The 25,124-nt window shown below is 39.0% G+C and overlaps 1 protein-coding gene and 1 pseudogene across 1 annotated transcript in view; one reads left to right on the forward strand and one right to left on the reverse strand.

Annotated features, from left to right (window-relative positions):
- Positions 1-92: 92 nt before the first annotated feature.
- FAM69A (family with sequence similarity 69, member A) overlaps positions 93-25,124 on the forward strand; it is a 93,129-nt gene continuing 68,097 nt past the window's right edge. Inside the window, exon 1 of the mRNA XM_012661106.1 lies at positions 93-233. Within this exon, the coding sequence (XP_012516560.1) occupies positions 180-233 (54 nt within the window). The 5' untranslated portion in view covers positions 93-179. The remainder of the gene's footprint in view (positions 234-25,124) is intronic.
- LOC105823744 overlaps positions 24,458-25,124 on the reverse strand; it is a 16,128-nt pseudogene continuing 15,461 nt past the window's right edge.

Raw genomic sequence — 25,124 nt, forward strand, 5'->3', positions numbered from 1 at the left:
CGAGCCTCGGGCCGCCCGCAGCCGTGCTGGGCTCCGGGAAGCGCAGCGCGCGCGGCGGCGGGGGCGGGGGAGTGGGCGCCCCCGGCAGGGGGCGGGGAGGCGGGGGGAGGCGGGGAGCCGGGCGGCCGGCGCCCGGGTCCGCCTCTGACTGCAGCGCGGCGGGGCGATGTGTGATTACCATGGCGAGGAGTCTCTGTCCGGGGGCCTGGCTAAGGAAACCCTATTATCTCCAGGTAGGCCGGCGGCGGCCCCGCAACCCGCTGCGGGCGCACCCGGCCGCGCGCCCTCCGGCGCCGCGCGGGACTCGCCCGCCGCCCTCCTCCCTCCCTGGGCCGGCGCCTGCCAGAACCCCGCTGCCCCCTGCCGTCGGGCACCTGGCGGCGCGCCCTCCCCGGCCGCCCGGGCGCCGCAGCCCCCTCGGTGGCGCTGCCTTGTCCCCCCACCGCGGCCCCCGTGCCTCGGCCGGCCCAGCTCGAGGGCCCGGGTCGTCCCGCGCGGGCTCTCTCTCGAGCCCCTCGCACCCTGAAAGCCCCAAGACGTGACGTGGGTGCGACCCCGCGCTCCTGGCGCTGCCCGCAGCTCTTCGCCCCTCCAGTCGGAGCTTGGGACGCGCGGCAGTCTTCTCCCTGGTCTTCTCGGTGCTTTCCCCCCTCCCTCGTGGGCCCCCGCAGGTCGGCAATTCTTGACTCTGTCTTTGGTCTTCAATCAGTGATAGGAAAGGTGGTGTGTCATTCCTCCATATTTTAGATAGAAAATTACGACAATTTGTCACATCAGTGTTTCCTCAAACCCCCCAAAGTGGCGTGTGCCTCGTGCTGAGCCCCTTGGTTTGGGCTTTCCATCACACCCGAGAGATTTAAATGGGAGGTGGGGATCGGAAGCCCGAAGCAGGCGAATGGTGTTTGCTTTTTAAAAGGGAAGGGGAATAGTGGCTGGTATGCGGATTTCAGATACCCAACCAGTGCGAACGTAATTCTCAGTCAGGTCGTGTGTACTGTTCGCGTGTTAATTTTTCATGATTTCCCCTTCCACCCTCTGTTCCGCTGCCAGTTTGTGCCTTGGAACCCTACTATTGCCTCAGTGTACTGTTTGGTCACCAGGGGGACCTAGTAGACACCGTGAGTAGCTGAGCGCAAATCCATCACTCCGGTGGAAAAACAACTACAAATCACTGTCTCGCGTGGGTTAGCAGTGTTGTCTGCATTCAGAGGACAGTATTCCTTTACCGCTTACATTAAAAGGCTTAAAGGTATTGCTAGATTATTTTGGGTCAGCTGGTGCTTTTATAAGTTATAAGAAAAGTTGAGAAGGAACCATCATGGGGCAAGTAAATCTTAACATTTTTGTTCGAAAATTGTATGTGTAAATCATTACTCTGAAATAAGTAATGTATTGCAAATTGGAAGCATGATAATAACGGTGTAGGGATAACACAGAATGTCCTGAATCTTTGTTGGAGGCCACCAGAAGTATTGTGCCCCTGAGTAAACAGTCTTGCATCCAGTCTAGAATGCAACCCAGGCCAGGTGCCTCTTATAAGCCTCTATGTGAGTTAAAAAGTATCTTTCCAGACTCTATCCCCAAAATGTTCCTTAGGATATTTAAAATGTTTTTTAAAAAACTACCTACCTATGCAATTTTTTAGATTTGGTGGCAGACTAAATTTTAGAGTTTGATTCTTTTGGCTAGAAATACTATCCGCAGATATGGCTGTGACATTTTTTGGCACTACAGCACAAGAACTTTCAGATTGGCTAAAACTAAGTTGAGATTAGTTTTATAGGTAGCTGTGATTCTATTAATGGCAAACATTTGGCATTTCTGACTTTCTGAATTTGCACATCATTATCTGTTACCAAATTAAGGTAAACTCAGGTTCTAAGGATTTCAAAAGGATTTGGAGGCATAGTGATATTTTATTATGGTAGGTTCTTTCTATTAATAAATAAAATAATTATTAGCTAGAAACTTTATTGGTTACAGTATTATAGTTGAGATAAAAAATAAATATTCTGGGAACTGGAATCCTAGGGGATTGGTGTTTTAAACATTGTCTTGGTATTAATATTTATTATCTTTACGAATTTTCTATGTCCCTCATCTTACTGTTTCAATTTAACCAGTTAAAAAAAAAAGGCCTTCAAATCACTCAAGTGTCATGCCTTCTTGTGTTCCCTATTGTGTAAGTATCTCACCTTCTACTTTTTATACTTTCTCTACCACTGAGTGCTTCAATCTCAAAATTATTTTAGGCAGTCAAAATAAAATATTTTCAACTGAGACTATTATACATCTAGTTTCTCAGCTGCTTAAGTTGGATTAATATATATAGTACTCCTTTTCCTTTTTTAAAAAATTTTTCTTGAGAATAAAATCATGTTCTTTTAGGAGCAGCATGAGGCATGAGAACAGAGCTGAGTTTGTTCACATTTGTGCATCTGATTTATTATGACTTTGAATAGTTACTTAACTTTTTGATTCTGTAGTTTCCATATCATAATGGAGATTATAATGCTTAGCCGAGAGTACATGACACAAATATATTTGCATAAACTAGATGGAGTTAAATCTGTTCTGTGACACGTTTACTACATTTTTACTAGAAAAGCATGTGATCTTAAATGATAAATACCTAAAGGTAAATATGTTGAATCCCTTCAGCTAAAGGTTCTAGACTTTCCACCCCTCTCCTTTTATTTATTGAGCATTTATTGACCTAGGTGTAAGCTATGGCTTAATTTATTGATTCAGTCATTTACTTAGTACATATTTGTTGGATACCTGTCATGTGCCAGAAACCATGTGAGGTGGTGGGGATTCCGTGGGAGCTAAGCAAATACCTTTCTGATCTTCATGGAGCTCAAAGTCTAGTTGAAAAAAAGGCATTAATATAATAATCTCAGAAATATGTGGTGACAGCAGTAAGTGCTATGAAAAAAAAGAAAAAGAGCAAAAGACTACCTGAGAGGAGAGAACAATTTCTCTCTCTCTTTTAAAAGTGTTTTACTATGGAAATTTTTACATACATAAGACGGAAAAAAATAATGAACTCTCATGTGCCCATCACTTGCCCTCAACAATTACATATCAGTACTTAGTTTCGTTTCCCTCCCCCACATCCTCTCCCAGCCAAAGTATTTTAAAGCAATCATAGACATCACATCATTTCATCCAAGTACCTTAGTATGCATTTCTAATAGATAAGGATATTTTTAGACATAATCATAATATTATCCTGGCTAACAAAATTAATAACAATTTCTTGTTTTTTCCCCACCCTCCTCCTAGATATGCATCAACCAGAGAGTACTGACTAAATTTGATTTGCTATAGAGTACGTTTACAGCGATTTGAAAGGGTCTGTTGGCAAAAACAAAACAACTCTCCCTTTATCAGCTTGTTCATGCCAGAAGTTCTTCACATCTCTTTTCATGTTTTGGAAGAACGTCTGGTTTAAGTAACATTTTCATGTGAATGTATTATTTTAATTTCGAGTGAGGCTATAATTATTCAACAGGTATAAGAGATCTAGCTTTGTTCGGGGGTTGGGGAAGGGGTGAAGAGGCAGGAAGGAGTTGGATTTATTTCATAGAAAGAGGGAACAGATGAAGGTCAAGCAAGAGGAGACAGAGCTTCCAGAGACCAGCTTTGTGTACTTGCGGTTTTGCTTTATCTTGAACTAGATGGGATCAAAGAGCAGTTATGTCCTGAGATGTTCAGGCCTTAGGATTTGCAAGTTCTTTTTTTCCTACAATTTTATAGGGAATTTAGCAGTTGGCTTAACTGTAAAGGAGCTTCAGTTGATAACACTTGTAAAGAACTGTAGCATTATGCAATTAATGATAAATTTTCAAGTACAGTAGGTATTTATGGGCTAATGTTGGCACCTAATCACTGTGTATAGCTTTTTGTTTATATAGCAAAAGAGATTCTACTTCTTGTAAAGAAAAGAACTTGTGTGCTATATCCATTCAATATAATATTACAGAGAAATAAAGTGAAATGAAGTACATACCGCACCATGGATGAACCTTGAAAATATTAAAGGTGTGAAAGAAATCAGTCACAAAAGACCACAGATTGTATGATTCCATTTATATGAGATGTCCAGAATGGGAAAATCTATAAAGACAAAATATTAATAGATTAGTGGTTGCCTAGGGCTGGGAGGGTTGGGAGAAAATGGGGAGTGACTAATAATGAATATAAGATTTTTTTTTAGAGGGGACAGAAATGTTCTAAAATTGATAGTGGTGACAGTTGCACAACTCTGTGAATATACTGAAAACCACTGAATTGTATACTTTAAATGAGTAAATTGTATGGTATGTGAATTATATCTCAAGAAAGCTGTTAAAAAGAACAGAACTGAGTTTTATCACGTGGAAGTGTTTCTCCTTTCTATCCTTTGCTGCAGATTCTGCCAGTGCCAGCTTTTTGGTGCAGGGAGCACTTACTCCAAGGGAGCAATACAGGCACATTGTTTGTCTTTGCAACCTCTCTGTGTGCCAGGAGGACTTGTGACCTGCCTGAAATAGATAGCCAACGTTTACCTGAGCAACGAACTTCTCATAGCAAGGCATCTTTCCCAGAGCAAGCTAATTTACAGTTCCAACTTTCCCAGCTATTTTGTTGAGAAACATTACTTAGGAAATAGCACTTCCTGAACTGAGTAAATGGTACAGCACATTGAACGAAGTGGGTGGGGTATATTAACTGCTTGAACCATTTTTAGGTGGTATTTTTCTTCCACGCACCATTATGGTGCATACTACTCATGGACTGCTGGGGTGTGGTAACCCAGAATGACACCTACCTTTGTCTGTTTTTAGCAGTGTGTTTTCTACAAATTACGATCTACTTTGTTTAGAGTTTATTCACAGTCTGAGTGAGGCTGATAACAGAGCAGCCCTATAATTCATTGGTTTTAGTTTAGAATACCTTCTTCCTTCTCACTGTCATTAAGTCTGAGAAGAATGAAAGCTAAGACAATTTAGGATAATTCTCTATACTTAGATTATGCACATTTTCCATTCCAGTAATTCTGCCTGCATGTCCGGTTGCATATGAAAAGTTGGCACAATTCTAATGGAATTTGAAGTCTGAGATACTTGGGTCCTTTGAAGGTTTTCAATCCTTTTTTAAGACATCCTCTTAAAAATGATTGCTCTAGCAATTTCAGTATGTGCTCAGTAGGGCTGTCACGAATGAAAGGATAGATGGCATGTTCTAATTTGGATGTTAGTGCCTGTTTAACATTTCTGATACCTGGCTCTTTGGCTTATATTAGTACTATTTTTTCAAACATGACTGCTGTGGATGGTTTGGTTCTTTATGACTTAATGTGGATATTTTGTGGGATTTAGTACCAGATAGATTTACTGATACAGATTAACTGGTAATAGTGACAATGTTGACAAATACTGTAGTAAGAGTAATATGGCTTTTTGTCCATTTTCAGTCTCCAGGATTATTTTAAATCTAATTAGAGCCTGTGGTTATTCCTTATCCCACAAAGGTAGAGGGAGAAGACCTGCAGGTGGTGTAGCTCTCATTAACTTTATTAGACCTGCTGTTCAGAGTTTAGCTTTTGCCTCTGCCTAAAACTTAATCTCCAGAACTATGATAAGCTTTCTGAGTGAGACTGGTATGTGTATAGACAGCATATACATCCCATAATATCTTAAATTCAAGCACAGAATTATAATACAGCCATTTGATACTACCATTAATTGCTTTTCAAACTTTGTTAGAAGCTCAAAGAAATGATGAATTCTGAGGCAGATTTCATCCTCACCACACTTCCTTCAGACTGGAGCATACAGTAAAAGTGTTTCTTCACTGTAGCCTTCCAGGGGCCTCAGGGTTTTGTTTTTTGTTTTTAAATTAAAGACTTTATTTTTTTAGAGTAGTTTTAGGTTCACTGCAAAATTGAGAGGAATGCAGAGAGATTTCCTATATACCCCTTGTCCCCACACATGCATATCCTCCACCATTTTCAACATCCCCCATAAGAGTGGTCCATTTGTTACCATCAATGAACCTACATTGATACATCATAATGGACCCAACGTCCATAGTTTACATTAGGGTTCATTCTTGGTTTTGTACATTCTATGGGTTTGGACAAATGTATAATGATGTGTATCCGTTATTATAGTATACAAAGTGGTTTCACTGCCTTAAAAATCCTCTGTGCTCCATCTGTTCATCCCTCCCTCCTCACTAAGCCCTGGCAACTACTGTCTTTTTGCTGTCTCCATAGTTTTGCCTTTTTCCGGAATGTCATGTAGTTAGAGTCATACTGCACGTAGTCTTTTCAGATTGACTTCTTTCATTCAGTGATGATATGCATTTGTTTCCTCCATGTATTCTCGTGCTTTAATAACTCCTTCCTTTTCTTTTTTCTCTCCTCTCCTCTCCTCTTCCTTTCTTTTTTCTTTTCTTTTCCTTTTCTTATTTTGAGGTAGAGTCTTGCTATATTGACCAGGCTGGAGTGCAGTGGCCCAGTCATAGTTTACTGTAACCTTGAACTCCTGGCCTGGGCTTAAGTGATCCTCCTACCTCAGTTTCCCGAGTAGCTGGGACTACAGGTGTGTGCCACCATACCTGACAAATGTTTTTTATTTTTAGTAGAGACAAGATCTTGCTATGTTGCCCAGGCTAGTATCGAACTTCTGGCCTCAAGCAATCCTCCTGCCTCCCAAAGTGCTGGGATTACAAGCATGAGCCAATGAGCCCAGCCTCATTTTTTTTTAACACTGAATAATATTTCATTGTCTGGACGTACCACAGTTTATCTCTTCACCTACTGAAAGACATCATGGTTGCTTCCAACATTTGGCAATTATGAAGAAAGCTGCTATATAAACATCTGTGTACAGGTTTTTGTGTAGAGTGCCCCACTTTTTCATCTTGATGTATTATAGTATTGTTTTGTATTCTTTATAAAAGTTTTTTTTTTAGCAGTTAGGTACATTTTAATGTTTTTATTTCTTAAAGTTTTTCTAAAAACAATACTATACCATTCTGTTAAATACCATCTTTTTACATTGTCTGACTGAAAAGGTAAAATATTAACTTTTTTTCTTTTGAGATAGGGTCTTGTTCTGTCACCCAGGCTGGAGTGCAGTGGTGCAATCCTAGCTCACTGCAGCCTCCAACTCCTGGGTTCAAGCCATCCACCCACCTCATCCTCCTGAGTAGCTGAGACTACAAGCATGTGTCACCATATCCAGCTAATTAAAAATTTTTTTTTTTTTTTTTTTTTGTAGAGATGAGGTCTCACTGTATTGCTCAAGCTGGTCTCCAGCTGCTGGGCTTAAGAGATCCTCCTGTCTCAACCTCCCAAAGTACTGGGAATACGGGCATCAGCTACCACGCTCAGCCAAGTTTTGACATTTGTAACATATCTATTTCTAGATGTTCAGATATTTTGTGAATAATTTTCCTTTAAAACCTTTTAACCTGTAAGAGTTTAGAAACCAGGATATTGTAATGTGAATATGTTTTTAAAATCCTAAAATAATTAGTAAATGAATTCATCTTTAGGAATAAGTAGTTCTCTTTTCTTTGTTGTTGTTGAGTGAGCATTTAATGAAATTAAATAGTTATCTTTTTTAGGCATGATAATGGTATTGCAGTTATTTTTTTTTTTTCTGTTTTGTTCTGGTTTTTTTATTGTGGTCAAAAACACACAATTGGTCCAGCGCTGTGGCTCACACCTGTAATCCTAACACTCTGGTAGGATCGCTTGAGCTCAGGAGTTCGAAACCAACCTGAGCACGAGCAAAACCCTGTGTCTATGCAGCCCCATCTCTACTAAATATAGAAAAAATTAGTTGGGGGGGAGGGGGTGGCAGGAGCCTGTAGTCCCCCAGCTACTTGGGAGGCTGAGGCAGGAGGATTGCTTGAGCCCAAGAGTTTGAGGTTGCAGTGAGCTAAGATGATGCTACTGCACTCTAGCTAGGGTATCAGAGCAAGACTCTGTCTCAAAATAAATAAATAAAATTTTAAAAAAGTAAAATTCACCATATTAGCCATTTTTAAGTATGATGTACAGTGTGTTAACTATTATATGCACCTTGTTGTTTAGCAACAAACATCTCTGCAGAGCAATCTAAAGATCTGTGCCGCAGATCTCTAGAACCTTTTCATCTTGCAAAGTTGAAACTGTACCCATTGAACAACAACTCCCCATTGCCTTTTCACCCCTAGGCCTTGGTAACCATATTCTGCTTTCTCTTCCCATTAATATTAGTTTGCTAATACTAATTTGCTGCTTTAGATAGCTCATACAAGTGGATTCATGCATTATTTGTCTTTTCGTGACTCCTTATGTAAGTTAGCGTATTGTCTTCAAGGTTCATCCATGCTGTAAAGTATGACAGAATCCTTCTTTTTAAAGGCTGAATGATATTCCATTGTATGTATATTCCACATTTCCTTTATCCGTTCTTCAGTCCATGGACATTTAGGTTACTTTCGCCTCTCAGCTATTACGAATAACGCTGCAATAAACATGGGAGTGCAAATATCTCTTTGAGATCTTTCTTTTGATTATTTTATATGCCCAGTAATGGGGATTGTTGGATCATATGGTAATTCTATTTTTAATTTTTTAGAGAACCTCCAGCGTTTTCCATAGTGGCTGTATCCTTTTACATTCCCACCAACAGCGCACAAAGGTTCCAATTTTTCTACATCCCCATCAGCACTTGTTGTTTTCTGTTATTTTGAGAGTGACCATCCACTCTCAAAATATCTCTCTGTGGTTTTGACTTCATTTCCGTGATGATTAGTGATGTTGAATGTCTTTTCATGTGCTTTTTGGCCATTTGTATATCTTCTTTGGAGAAAATTTCTTCTTGATTTGTTGTTTCAGATTAATGTTTATCAACAGTGTTATGGGTTATTGTAGAAAGAGTTCCCCTTTCTTTCCTAAAAATAAACATGTTTGAGGACATTCTTGAAAGAGAGATTTTTAATGTATTAACAACTTTCTGAATTAATTACTATATCCATTTCAGATGTAACATATTATCAGAGTTACAGACTATTAGATCTTAGAGCGGCACCACAAGTTTTACTCCCTGCCCCTCATTGCTTAAAAATTAGAGCTGCTTATTTATTTTAAATTTAAAATATTGATCAGCATGCCAACCTATGTACCCTTGATTGGACCCTGTATTTTTTTTTTAACTATAAAGGATATTTTTTGAGATAATGGGGAAATTTGAAAATGGATATTGCTATTGTATCAGTGTTAAATTGTGCTGTATGAGCTAGTGTCCTTGTTTTTAGAAGCTATAAACTGAAGTATTTAGGGTAAAAAGTATCATGATGTCTATAACTTACTTTCACATAGTTCAGGAAAAGATGTTTTTATACATATACACAGGGATTTTTTTTTCTTTTGAGACAGAATCTCACTCTGTTGCCCAGGCTAGAGTGCTGTGGGTGTCAGCATAGCTCACAGCAACCTCAAACTCTTGGGCTCAAGCGATCCTCCTGCCTCAGCCTCCTGAGTAGCTGGGACTACAAGGCATGTATCATGACGCCCGGCTAATTTTTCTATTTTTAGTAGAGAGTGGGTCTCACTCTTGCTCAGACTGGTCTTGAACTCCTGAGCCCAAAGGATCCTCTTGCCTCAGCCTCCCAGAGTGCTAGGATTATAGGCATGAGCCACCATGCCTGGCCAAGCAGGGATTCTTAACCTCAGCATTATTGACATTTGGCTGGGTAATGCTTTGTTGTGTGGGACTCTGCATTGTAGGATATTTAGCAGCATCCGTGGGCTCTACCCACTAGATGCCAGTAGCACCCCCTAAGAGTGTCAGTCAATCAAAAATGTCCTCAGACATTGCCATATATCCTCTGGGGGACAAAATTATCTCCCGTTTAGAACCCCTGATACAGAGAAGGAGAAAGAGGGAGAGAGAGAGGGAGAAATATTTACGCACATTTAGGAAGAGCGAGAAAGCAAGTAAATGTAGAACATTGTTAGCAATTGATGAATATAGGTAAAAGATATAGCAGTATTCATTATATTATTTTAAATTTTCTGTAGGTTTAAACATTTTCAAAATAATTTGGGGGAAAATAAGTTAGGCTGGATTTCATAATAACTGAGTATGACTGGAAATGTAGGAACTCTGTTCAAAGTTGCATTAAAGGACAGAAAAATGAGATTCAGCAGAGCACATTTGAAGTCAGTGATTAAACAAAGGGTGTTAGTTTCGGTGCTCCTGTAACAAATGATCACAAATTTAGTAGCTTAAAACCACACCCATGTATTTGTACCCTGATCTCTCAGTTTTGTAAGTTAGAAGTCTAGGCACAGTGTGACTCAGCTGTTTCTGCTCCAGGTTTCACAAGGTTGAAATCAAAATGTCACAAAGGCTGAGTTTCTTTCCAGAGCTCTGAGAATGACTTGGCTTCCAGACTCTTTCGGGTTGTTGTCAGAATTCAGTTCCATGCAGTTGCAGGACTGAATCTCCATTTCCTTGCTGGCGGGGTTGGCCTCAGCCTGTAGAGGCCACCTGCATTTCGTGGTTCATGGCTTCCTTTCTCCATTCTCAAAGCCAGCAACAGTGGGCGGAGTCCTTTACTTCACATATCTCTAACTTTCTCTTCTGCTTCATCTCACTGACTCGTTTGCCTTCCTCTTTTGCTTTTAAGGGCTCATGTGATTACCTCTGGTCCATCTGGATAATCCATGATAATCTCTCTATTTTAAACACATCTGATTAGTAACCTTAATTCCATCTGCAAAGTACCTTCACAGCAGTACCTAGATTAGTGTTTGAACAACCAGGAGGTGAGAATCTTGGGGAACATCTAGAATTCTGCTTACCACAGAAAGATATAACTGAATTCTAACAGTAAAAAAAATTAATTATTTCCCAAAATATTTTCTTTCCCATTAGTATTAGGATTAAAGGTGGTACCAAAGAAGAGATTTTTATAAGAGATCTACATTGTGTTAATCCATCTGGCGATAACTATAAAAAGACTCTTGGATATTTATTAAGGGGAAGAAAATGCAAATACCTTCTGATCACATTTGGAAATACTTGTTTTTACAATAGACACTGTTAAACCTTTTGTAGCCTTACACAAACTAAAGTAAGGATGGGAAAATATCAGTTTATGAACATTAAGAAAAGATTCTTTATAATGGAACCTATTTCCTTCTGTTTATTATTATAATTAATTAAAATTATTCTTTACCCCATAAAGAAGACAGTGCTTAGTTTTGTTTTAATGTGCCAGCTTACAACATTTTCAGTAATACCTAACACAGTAGAACTAAATTTGGGCCCAGTGAAGGCAGGGCCTTTTTATTATCCTGGTCTTGTCTTTTATTCTGAGGTATGTACAGAGTGTTAACAATTATATGCACCTTGTTGTGCAGCAACAAAGATCTGTACAGAGAGATCCAGAGATACTCAGGATTTGCAAAATTATGCAATATAGTACACATATTTTACAGATATTAAAAAAAATCTGTAACCATTGTAAGATATTGAACTCTAGTAGCTCACACCAAACACATACTCCTATCTCTTTCCCATTCTCTCTTTTTTTTTTTTTTTGAGACAGAATCTCAGCTAGAGTGCCATGGCATCAGCCTAGCTCACAGCAACCTCAGACTCCTGGGCTCAAGTGATCCTTCTGCCTCAGCCTCCCAAGTAACTGAGACTACAGGCACCCGTTACCATACCTGGCTAATTTTTACTATTTTTAGTAGAGACGGGGTCTCACTCTTGCTCAGGCTGGTCTCGAACTCCTAAGCTCAAGCGATCCTCCTACCTTGGCCTCCCAGAGTGTTAGGATTACAGGCATGCGCCACTGTGTCCAGCCTCTTTCACATTTTCTTATTCTTTACTGTTACCACTACCACCATCATATCATCTTTATCATCATTTTCATGATAGAGGCCCTTGCCACTCCCATTTCTTCCAGTCTATCAACCCTCTCCTGGCTTCTCTCCTTTCCCCATTCAGTCTAGATCCCATGGTCTGTTCTTTCAGCTACTCTTCCTTGCTCATTTACCCCCACTTTCCTTCATTACTACTCTGATACTCCCACACTTTCCTTTGTAGTATCATCTTCCTTTGCCTTCTGCTTTCCCTAGGACTCCAGCCTTCTCCTATTTCTCATTTGTACAGTCTCCTTCGGTAATAGCATCCCTTCCCATGGCTTCCACTACAACCCAAATACTAATGGGTCTCAACTCTGTATTACCAGTCCACATCTCTCACCCAGCACTTCAGTTCTGCATTTCTATCTGCTTAATATCCACCTTTAGATAGCACTTCATATTTAACATTTCCAAACCTAAATTCCTACCCACCAAATTTGCTTCTTTCCCTGTTTTAGTTAGTGGTAGTCTCCAGTTACACAAGAGAGAAATATACCCAAGTCCTTCTAGATTTTTTCCCTCTTTCCTTATCCTCATGCAAGTCCTAGAGAGTACATCTCCCAAGTAACTTTTTTTTTTTGAGACAGGATTTTACTCTGTCACCCAGGCTAGAGTGCAATGGCATCATCATAGCTGACTGCAACCTCAAACTCCTGGGCACAAGGGATCCTCCTATGTCAGCCTCCCGAGTAGCTAGGACTACAAGTACGTGCCACCATGCCTGGCTAATTTTTCAATTTTTTGTAGAGACGGGATCTCACTCTTGCTCAGGCTGGTCTTGAACTCCTGACCTCAAGCAATCCTTCTGCCTTGGCCTCCCCAAATAACTTTTGAATGCATCATCTCTTCTTCATTCCTCTGCTGATATTGTGATTCACTCATTAGGCCCACTATAATAGCCTGATCTACCCCTTGGAGATCCGTTTTCCACAGTGCTTCCAGAGTAATCTTCCCCAAAGTACAAATCTGATTGTATCTCTCTTCCTACTGGTAAAATCCTTCAGGGGCCCCCCCATTGCCCTTAGGAGATCATGCAGAGTTCTTAGCATGGCCTCTTCCTATCTTTTATGTTTGTTTGTTTTTCTTGAGATAAGGTCTTGCTGTGTTGCCCAGGCTGGGGTACAGTGGCAGGATCATAGCTCTCCACAGCCTCACACTCCTGGGCCCAAGTGATCCCCCTGCCTCAGCCTCCTAAGTAGCTAGGACTACAGGCGTGCACCACCATGCCCAACTAATTTTTTAATTTTTTGTAGAAATGGGCTCTCTTATGTTGCCCAGGCTGGTATTGAACTCCTGGCCTCAGTGATCCTCCCATCTCGGCTTCCCAAAGTGCTGGGATTACAGATGTGAGCCACTGTGCCCAGCCACCCCTTCCTATTTTTTCCTTCTATTCTTGCCACTAATACCTCATGCACCATTTCCTCTACTAATCCTTAAAAACTTCCAGTTTCCCAAACACAACATGTTGTCGTCTCTCACGTTTCAACTTGTCTCCCCCACCTTTTTCCTTTTTGCCCTAGAATGCCCTTTCCCCATTTGCCTCGCATACCTGTTCATCTGGTTTATTCTCTTTTCCACTTGTCCTTTAAGTCTCAACTCAAAGAGGAAGTAACTGTTCAGCAATCCATGCCTACCATCCCACACAGTATTACTGTGCCTTTTCTGTGCCCAGACTGTGAGCGTGTCATAGCCTGCATATGCTTCTCTTAAAGCACTTAGGTTACTGAAATGTCATCACTGGATCTCATATCTTTCTTCCACCCCAGACTGTGATCTCCTTAAGAATTGAAATGTCAGTTTTCTCTCTGTGTCCTTTGTGCCCAGTCCAGAGTACAGATGGTCAGTAAATGTTTGTTCAATGAATGATCAGCGTAAACACTTGAAGAGATACAGAATTTTGTGGTGCTGATTAGATAAACTAATTCCTTATGTGAAAGAATATGTGTACACAATAAGTAAAATTATACAGATGAACTTATGATACAAACCATAAGCCTCTCCTTCCACTTCTCCCTGCCCCTAGCTTTACTCTCTAAAGGTGCCTCTCTTTAACGATCTATATTTTTGGATTTCCTGGTGGCTATGCCTCTAACTTCTAGAGCTGTGTCTCCAAAAGGGAAGTGTACATATCCTGAGAGGTGCCTAAGATGCTTAATTTGGGTACTGGAAGAAATTGCCTCAAATTTTATTTATTCTTATATACTTCTTTTAGGAAAGTATATTAACTTTATTAATTTTTTATAAGTTCCCTGAATACTTCCTGGGGGAAGATAAGATTCTGAATTGGGGGTTTGGGGTAGGAAGGTAGAGAAGTGGGTAAGATGCATGGTCAAATCTTTGGTTCTTATTTGTATGCTACTTTTTAGAAAATGAAATTATTTACCTTTTAAAAAATTTTTTAAATTATTTTTAATTGACATGATAATTATACATATTTATGGAGTAGAGTGTGATATTTTGACACTTGTATACAATGTATAATGATTAAGTCAGGGTAATTAGCACACCTACCTCAAACATTTATCATTTCTCTGTGTTGGGAACATTCAAAATCCTCTCTTCTAGCTATTTGAAAATGTACAATAAATGATTGTTAACTAAAGTCACCCTACAGTGCTATAGAACACCAGAACTTATTCCTCCTATCTAGCTGCACTTTTGTGTGTTAACCAATCTTTGCCTATCCTCTCTCTACCCTACTCTTCCCCACCTCTAGTAACCACTATTTTATTCTCTCCTTCTATGAGCTCAACTTCTTTAGCTAGCTTCCCCATATAAGTGAGATCACATGGTATTTATCTTTCTGTGCCTGGCTTATTTCACTTAACATAAAATCCTCCAGGCTCATCCATGTTGTCACAAATGACAGGATTTCATTCTTTTTTTTACAGCTGAATGGTACTGCATTATGTATGTACACCACATTTTCTTTGTCCATTCGTTGATGGACACGTAGGTTGCTTCCATATCTTGGCTATTGTGAACAGTGCTGCAGTAAACATGGGAGTGTGGATCTCTCTTCCACATACAAATTTCCTTTCCTTTGCATATATACTCAGTAGTGGGATTGCTGGATCATAAGGTAGTTCTATTTTTAGTTGTTTGAGGAAACTCTGTATTGTTTTTTGTAATTGCTGTACTAATTTACATTCCCACCAGCAGAGTATGAGTTCCCTTGTCTCTGCATCTGCACCCTTGCCAGCATTTGTTATTTTTTTGTCTTTTTGATAATAGCCATTCAGACTGTGGTGAGATGAAGTATCATTGTGGTTTTGATTTGCATTTCCCTGATGATTGGTGATGTTGAGCATTTTTTCTTATACTCGTTGGCCATTTGTATGTCTTCTTTTGGAAAATGTCTATTCAGATCATTTGCCCGTCTTATATATTTTTTAAATATCTTAAAATGTTTATTTTTATAGGAAGAACTGATGATTTTCTATATTTTGGCGTATTATTATAAGCATTCCCCCCTTGAAGAATCCATTCAAAATTGTTCTTACATGCTTTTATTTCTGTTTTCATGTAAATTACAATATACATATAATAGATTAGTACAGTCATAAATTTATATAGAATGTAAATAAGTAAATATATTTATGTTAGAGATTTGTGCTTAGAAATATTTTCCTAAAAGGGTTATACCATCAAAAAAATTTGGAGACCACTGCTCTAAATAATCTACTTCTGTTTCTTGATTTATCAAATTCAGATAATATCTGCTGACTTGATACTTTAAAAAATGAGTATTCAGCTTTCTTAAACTAAGACCATCTCATTATCTCTCTTTTAGTGTTTGACAGTATAATTTTAATTTTATTTCACTTGCTTAACTTGGTAACTTCATTTAATAACAACTCGTTTGTATTTTATCCACTTCTGACAGTCTTTTTTTTCTTGAGACAGGGTCTTGCTCTGTTGCCTGGGCTAGAGTGCAGTGACGTCTTCATAGCTCATCATGACCTTGAACTCCTGGGCTCAAGCGATGCTCCTGCCCCAGCCTCCCACACCCGGCTAATTTTTTTATTTTTTGTAGAAACAGGGTCTCGAGATATTGCCCAGGCTGGTCTTAAACTCCTGGCCTCAAGTGATCGATCCCGCTAGGCCTACGCAAAGTGCTAGGATTATAGGCATGAGCCACCGTACCCAGCCTGACAGTCTTTCTTGATTCTCCCCTCCTTAAGAAGGGGCATTAGAACTTATGTTCCTTTTTCTACTTATTTTTCCCTCTCGTCTACTTCCCACATTCTGTCGGCTACACTTTTAGTTTATATTGACAAAGTTGATAATATTTATATTTTGTCCTGGTACACAACCAGATCTCTTAAGCTGAATCTAAAAGATGAAATCTATAAGTAGTAGTATATTATTATGACTTGTTAATTCTTCTATAAAGGAAGATCTTCCTTATGAACCTGAGACACATTTACTGCAGCTTATGGTTATTTTCCCTTTGTAATGAGAAGCAGGTAGAATTAACAGACCTCAACAATTGTCCCTTGTTATTTAGCACATTCCTGCAAAGATTTATCCCTTCTCAGAAGCTAGACCATATTTCTGCCAACAGGGAAAAGAACCTGTGACGTTTGTAAATTCTTTATAAAAAGTCTCTTGTATTTAGAAATCATGCTTGCTTGCTTTTTAATATTTCTATTAAAAAATAATAATTTAAAACCTAGCCTTTGGGATCCCTAATGAAGTAACAGAATTATGATTTGAAATTACTGTGGGTCACAATTTCTCCCCTGAACAGTCGATATACAGTACTTGTCTTTTGGAATACTTAACCTAATTATGTTCAGCTGTAAGAAGCGGACATTTCTTCTGTCGTCTGTCCCCCAAATCCAAGGAAACTGAGCTAGTTTTGGAGCGTTGGACAGTTCAAATAATGAAAAGGACTCTCACCTTTAGGGAGACCATTGCAGGGAGGAACTGGGTATCATTTGGTGCTACGTTTATAGAAAATAGAGGGAGAGTGCAGCACTTATGGCCAGTCTTTCTCTTAGGGTCCTGAAATTTATGTCTTGAGACCAAACATATCAAAGCTAGTTCTCACCTAAGATGAAGGACATTTCTAATTTTAGTACCCCCTAAAATATGATTCTATAAATATTATTTAGTGCAGAGCCAATTTGCATGTTAGGATTACATTTTCTTCTCACCAGGGCCAGGGTAATGACCCTGGGCTCTCAAGATTTCAACATTAATAACACCTGGATCTTCTTTTCTTATACTTTTGTCAGTTCCTTATAATCAGGGTATATATAAACTTATTTCTTATTTAAGATCTATCTTTTTTAATGCTACTTGTCTTTTCCTTTCTTTGTTTTTAAAAAAAATGTCAGAGAGTTTCTAATTGCCTTTCTTTTCTTTCTGGCATAATCTGCCTTTATCATAACCTTATTTTTTCTATACTCTAGTTATATTTTATATTCTGTGGTGAAATCCCCCTCCTTTTTTTTTAAACCAGAAAACCTCCCTCCTCCATTCTCCAGTCAGTTCCCATAGTGACCAGATGCTCTTCTAGGCCCGCTGCACAGCTGTCTGCATTTCCCTCCTCTCTTTTCCTGGGTTGGAATCACTGTTCTCAGGATCCTGATCTCCACCTGTCCCGATCTGTGCCATCAGGAAATAAACTTTCTGAGCGCTTTCATGTCTGAAACTGTCTTCATTGTACCCTAGTACTTGTTTGTAGTTAGGCTGGGGATAGAATTCTGGGCTGAAATAATTTTCTTTAGAAAATTTGAAGATGTGGCTGCATTGTCTTCTGATACTCCCTGTTGCTGACAAGAAGCTAGTCTGATTTTCAGTCCTTTGTGGATGACCTGTTTTTCCTGTTCAGGATCTCTGTTTTATACTTTTTGTTTTGAAATTCCATGAGGAAATGTATAGGTGTGGGTCTTTTATCAGTTGTGTGGGTACTCACTGAGCCCTTTGCATCTTAAGACTTAGGTGTTTCAGTTCTCAGCTCTGGGAAATTCTATTACTTGTTTAATAGTTTCTCCCTTCTCTTTTCTCTGTTTCTTCTTATTAGTCAAATGGTGTACCTGTTGGATTGGCTCTTTATATCTTCTATAGTTTCTCTATTATTTCCATCTTTTTATCCATATGCTCTCATTCTGAGTATCTCAATTTTTATTTTCCAGATCATCTGTTGATTTTCTTTCCTTTTCTAATCACTTTGTTTTTTTGAGACAGAGTTGCCCTGGGTAGAGTACAGTAGCATCTTCATAGCTCACTGCAACCTCAAACTCCTGAGCTCAAGCAATCCTCCTGCCTCAGCCTCCCAGAGTGCTAGGATTACAGGCATGAGCCACCTCACCTGGCCTCTAACCACTTTTTAAATTCCAAGAATCTTAAATTTAATGTAAAAGAGTTCTTCCAAGTTCTTTGTTCCCTTTTCATGGTTTCCTATTCATATTTTATATGTATCCCCTTCAATATTTTGATAATAGCACTTTCTTTTTTTTTTTTTTTTGAGACAGAGTCTCACTGTGTTGCCCTGGCTAGAGTGCTGTGGCATCAGCCTAGCTCACAGCAACCTCAAACTCCTGGGCTCAAGCAATCCTTCTGCCTCAGCCTCCCGAGTAGCTGGGACTACAGACATGCACCACCATGCCCGGCTAATTTTTTATATATATTTTTAGTTATCCGATTAATTTCTTTCTATTTTTAGTAGAGACGGGGTCTCGCTCTTGCTCAGGTTGGTTTCGAATTCCTGAGCTCAAACAATCTGCCCGCCTCGGCCTCCCAGAGTGGTAGGATTACAGGCGTGAGCCACCGCGCCTGGCCTATAGCACTTTTTAAAAAATGTTTTCTTAGGTCTCTTAATTATCTTCATTCTTTTCAGGTGTTTCTTCTATATGTTTTTCTTAGTTCTTCTTTTTCATGGTGCTGGATTTCCTCATGGTCCTGGTGATCCGTGGTTGTCTATTCATATTTTAGAAAGAGGACTTGATAACTGGTATGGATTTCCTCTGCTGTTTTTTGTTTTGTTTCAGTGTTTTTTGGAGACAGAGTCTTGCTCTGTTGTCCCAGCTAGAATGCAGTGACATCATCATAGTTCATTTCAACCTCAAACTCCTGGATGCAATTAATCCTCCTGCCTCAGCCTCCTGAGTAGCTGGGATTACAGGTGCATGCCACCACACCCAGATAATTTTTCTATTTTTTTTGTAGAGATGGGTTCTTGCTCTTGCTCAAGCTGGTCTCAAACTCCTGACCTGAAGCAATCCTCCTGTCTCGGCTTCCCAGAGTGTTGGGATTACAGGTGTGAGCCACTGTGCCTGGCCATCCTCTGCTGTTTTAAGAGCATCTACCTGACTGACCCCTCTGTAGGGCAGGATGCATTGGCTGGCTTGTTTGCTCTAGGCTGAGCCATGCTGAGCTCTGAGGGCCCTTGCGCCAGTGGAGTACTTTGCTCTGGTTGGACTGTACCCACACTAGAAGCCTTGGCTTTCTCCAGGTTGTGTGTTCCTTTAGCTGTCTGGTTTTTTGACTGTTAATGCTAGGTTGCCTGTGATCTATGTGGAGTGGGGGAAGTGGATGGGAGTGCCAACCAGTGCAGTTCCAGGTACAGATCCTCAATTATCCCTGCTGTCTTCAGCCTCACTTCTCACTCTTGCCCTCCCTGGTACCTGTTGGCTCGGAGCCCAGGGCCATCAGATGTTCCAGCTGGTAGATTGGCTCTCTAGATTCCTTCTAGCATTCCAACAAGCAGTTTGGCTTTCAGCTCCTTTTAGGTTACCTGGTAGAGTATTCTGGGCTGTGGCTTTCTATGCCTGCCTCATCCATCAACACAATTCCATTTGCTTTTTGAAATTGGAAGTTTGTTGGATCTTTTATCCGCTGGCGAATCTCCTCTTTTCCCTTCTTTCTGCTGTTTGAGGTTTGTTACTTCTTTTGCCTTCCTTATTTGAATGTGGTTTTGCAAGCTGTAAGTAGCAAACATACATCTTCAGTCTACCATCTTGAACTAAAAATTCTGATGTGAATTTTAAACTACAGTATCTTTTTCTGAATATTTACCTACCCTGTTTTTCTTCCTAGCTGCCGTAGCTGTTCAAGCATTACATAATTAATAAATTATTTAATAAAATAAGGCAAGAGAATTAGAGTAAATAACTTAAGAGGAATAAAGATAAGATGGCACTTTTTTCCAGAAAATCATGTATAATAACAATAGTTTATTTTAGTAAAAAAAAAAAAAATAGATAAAACTGAAAGATGAGGGCCTTAAAATTAGCATCAGTTTTGTGTCTGATATAGGTTTTAAGTCAACAGTATCCTTTCCAGTTGACTCATAATGCTATCCATACTTTGGTTTTGATAACACTTTTCTCCTATAAAAGATCTTTACATTAATGTAATGAATTGCTTAAACATTTCATCAGCTTTTAAATAGCACTTTGGTGGAATAGAAAGACTCATGAGATAATTTATTCCCCTAGGACAGAGAAGGGATAAACAAGCCTTTTTAGTCTGTGATAGCAGAATGGTTGGTGAATTTAAAAGCCTTAATTATTATGCTTTAAGCAACAGCTTAGTTTGGTTCACTCTGATTCTTAGCTTTCATTTGGAGTTCTTCCTTTGATATACTGTGTTGTGTTGCTATTTTGGTGCTTGTCATTTTGCTATTTCACTTTTCCTCATCAAAAAGTATTTACTGCTTACTTCCACATACTCCCTGTGCTGGTGTTGAGGCTATGGGCTGTGGATGCACACTGGCTTTTATCTGTAAACTTGAATGCATTTTTCAAGTATGGAATGTGGATAGTTTAAGGGAATCAATTTCTAGATCCTTGACTTCCCCATGTACTTTTTCCTAATACTGCTCTGCCTTAGAATGTGCTTGAGATGGAGTTGCAGGCTCTGCTTTCCCACCTTCTCTTGCATAGTTGCCCTTCACCCACTTTTATAAAAGAAGGACATACTGCTCATCCATCTCAGATCTTACAAAGGTCCATTGCCCAGGTTGTAAAAACCACCAAGGCACCAAAGGGCAACTGAAAATTTAGAGTCTGTGTTAAGATGACAAATGACTACGTAATGTTATCTCAGGGAACGAATGACTGGGTAAGAGTTTCTTTTGCAATTAAAATAGTTCTCAACAAAATTGAGAGAAGACCTAATTGAGTTGTCTGCTAAGTAACTAATAGATCATTAAGTATGTTTTTGATGGTAGAGTACTGTTATGTTTGCCACATAACTTAAAAGATTTCAAAGAATTGAGAGATAATTGCTCTAACAAGACTCCAGTGCTCATCTTTTCATTTATATGAAAAAGGTTTCTCACTACTTAAGGTTATAAAAACAAAAATAGGGACAGAATTGAAGCTAAGTCCTATTTCATTCTGGCAATAAATAATAGTCACTGCATGGAAACGCAAACTAATGAAGAAAAATCTCACCTATCTTTTTAAGAGATGCACATATAATAGAGTTTGCCTTCTTTAAGAATTTTTAAAATCAAAATTTGCGGTATATTTATATTATAATTGATTGCATAGTAATAATATAATTGCAAAGAAAACTCAAACCAGAAGAAATTGTTTTAATATTTAGAGTCTCTTATTACAGAAAATGAAGAGATATTTATTTTCAATTTATAGACTTTTGTTGAGGGAAAATATAATAGTCAATAAAAGACTTTCAAACATAAAATATATTACATTAAAAATAATTTATGGGAAGGAATCACCTTTCTCAATGTTCAAGCTTATTATGTGGCTACATTAGTCAAGATAGTGTGATACTAGCAGAGGGAAAGACACATAGATCAATGGAATAGAATAGATTACCCAGAAATAGAGCCACATAAAAATACCTAATTCATTTTTAACAATGGAGGAGGGATAGCCTTTTTAATAAATGGTGCTGGAGTAATTGGATATCCATTGGCAAAAAATGAACCAAACAAACAAATGAATAAAAAAACACTTGACCTAAATATTACACCTCACATAAATACTAACTCAAAATGGGTCATGGACATAAATGGAAAGCATAAAGCTGTAAAACTTCTAGACAAAAATGGAGAAAATCTTTAGGACCTAAGACTAGACAAAAAGTTCTTGAACTTGACACCAAAATCATGATCCATAAAAGGAAAAATTGATAAATTGGATCTTATCAAAATTAAAATCATTTGCTCTGTAAAAGACCATGTTACGAAGGTGAAAAGGCAAGCTACAGACTTGGAGAAAATATTTGTAAGCCACATATCTAACAAAGGACTAGTATTTAGAATGTATAAAGAACTCTCAAAACTCAATTTTAAAAAACAATCCTACTAGAAAATGGGAAACAAACATACATAGACATTTCACCAAAGATGATATACAGATGGCAAATAAGCACAGATGAAAAGATGTTTAAGTTTATTAGCTACTAAAAATTGCACATTAAACCATGATGACATATCATCAGAATAGCTAAAATTAAAAATTATGACAATACCAAATGTTGGCAAGGATGCAGAGAAACTGGATCATTCACACACTGATGTATTCATACATTGATATAGCAATGGAAAACAGTTTGGCAATTTCTTTAAAAACTGAACATGCGACTACCAATTACATTCCTGGACATTTATCCCAGAGAAATGAAATTTATTGCTGTGGACTGAACTGTGTCCCTCCCCTACTCCAAATTCATATGTTGAAGCCCTAATTCCCAATGCGATGGTATTGGGAGGTAAGGCCTTTGGGAGGTAATTAGGTTTAGATGAGGTCATGATGGTGGGGCCCTCATGATGGGACTTTTGCTCTTATAGGAAGAGACACCAAAGAGCTTGCTCTCTTGTGTGTGCTTGCTCTCGCTTCCCCTCTGTCTGTCTGTCTGTCTCTCTGCCATGTAAGGACACCAAGAGAAGGCAGCCTTATGCAAGCCAGGAAGAGAGCTCTTAATAGAACTTGACCATGCTGGCACCCTGATCTCAGACTTCCAGACTCCAAAACTGTGAGAAAATATCTATCTGTTGTTTCAGCCACCCTGTCTGTGATATTTTGTTATAGCAGCCTGAGCTGACTAAAACACTTACATTTACACAAACCTGTATACGAATGTTTATAGCAGCATTATTTGTAATAGTCCAAAACTGGAAACAACCCAGATGTTGTTTAATGGATAAATGGTGAAACTGGGTTAGGTCCATGCTGTGGAATACTGCTTAGCAATAAAAAAAGAATGAATTATTGATACACGCAACTACTTGAATGAACATCAAGGAAATTATGCTGAGTAAAAAGCCAGTCTCAAAAGGATACATACTACATGATTCCAGTTATATAATATTTGTGAAATAACATAATTACAGGGGTGAAGAACAGAGTAGTGGTCAGAAGATAGGGAAAGGGTGGCGAGAGGGAGGATATAGTGATAATGAAGTAGTATGGAGGGGTCTTGTGGTCGTGGTATGCTTAAGTATCTTGATTGTGGTAGCAGTTACATGAAGTTACACGTGGTAAAATGGCATTGAACTAAACATACATACACACAAATGACTGCATGTGTATCTTTTGAAATCTAAATAAGTTTTAGATTATACAATTATCAATGGCCTGGTTTTGATGTTGTACAGTTGTTATGTAAACAAGATGTTGATGTTGAAGAATGCTGAGAGCATGGACCTACCTGTACATTTCTTAGCACCTTTCTCTTAATCTATAAATATTTCAAATTAAAAGTTAAAAAAAATAATTTGTGGTGAGAAGTTCTTCAAGAAAAACAATGATTTCCTTTAATGGTCTGAAAAAAAAAGACAGAGAAAAGAAAAGAAAAAGAAAAAACAAGAAAAAAATGAGAAATGTAAATTTTCTGGCTATTTTGAACCATTTGTTCATCAGTGGTTTTTTTTGTTTGTTTGTTTGTTTTTTTTTTTTTTTGAGACAGAGTCTCACTGTGTTGCCCGGGCTAGAGTGCCGTGGCGTCAGCCTAGCTCACAGCAACCTCAAACTCCTGGACTCAAGCAATCCTTCTGCCTCAGCCTCCCGAGTAGCTGGGACTACAGGCATGCGCCACCATGCCCGGCTAATTTTTTCTATATATTTTTAGCTGTCCAATTAATTTCTTTCTATTTTTTTTTTAGTAGAGACGGGGTCTCGCTTTTGCTCAGGCTGATTTCCAACTCCTGAGCTCAAACAATCCGCCCACCTCGGCCTCCCAGAGAGCTAGGATTACAGGCGTGAGCCACCGCGCCCAGCCTGTTCATCAGTGTTTTGAAATGAATAGTGGTTTAGCAAACTATTTGCAAACTATAGCAAACTATAGCAAACTATTTGCTATAGTTTCTTTATTTATTAGTTTTTTATTTAGAAGCACTCTACAGTAGTTAATTTTATTTGTTCAAGGGCTCGTATTGCAAGCATTAAACCAAGCATGGGCTTTGATTGTGTGAGCCCAAATTTATATATGGGCTCGCATAAGGAAGATAGAAGCAAACTGTGATCCATGTACATGGATAAAAACTAAAGGCTCAAGGTTAATCACAGTGTACTTTTTAAATGTCAATAGCATAGGACTCAGTAGTCACAGATCTTTTAGGTCCTTCTACATGTCCCACAGGGGATTTGCACTTTTCTTGAGCTGAGCAACCTTATCATCCTTTAGCTGGTAGGTAACACTGATTAATCCCTGAACACTGAGGATACATGGGAGACTCAGGAAGACTTTATTCTCAATGCCATACATCCCCTTCACCATTATTGATAACGGATGAATCCTGGATAGATTTTTCGACATGGATTCAATCAGGTCAGCTGTATATCCTTTTAGCTTGATGACTTCATAGGCCTTCAACTACCATCTTACGCACTTCCTTCCAATTTTTACTGTATTGTCTGTTTCCATTTCTGGATTTGATTCCTGGAGAGAAACATATACCATGTTCACTCCATTCCACGTAGCCACACTTGAGTCACCATATTCTCTCAAACTCCATCCATGGCAGCTGCTGATAGGAATGCCACATTTTTCAGCTATAAGATAGCAAAATCTAGCAGAATCCAGATTACACCCACTTCCAATCACATGGTGCTTGGGTAATCCACTTAATTTCCAAGTAATATATGTAAGAATGTCCACTGGGTTGGAAACCACAATTATGATGCAATCAGAACTGTACTTGATGATCTGAGGAATAATAAATTTGAAGATGTTAATATTTCTCTGTATCACATTGAGATGACTCTCCCCC

This window comes from Propithecus coquereli, unplaced genomic scaffold (assembly GCF_000956105.1).
Source record: "Propithecus coquereli isolate 6110/MARCELLA unplaced genomic scaffold, Pcoq_1.0 Scaffold7, whole genome shotgun sequence".
Classification (NCBI taxonomy): Eukaryota; Metazoa; Chordata; class Mammalia; order Primates; family Indriidae; genus Propithecus; species Propithecus coquereli.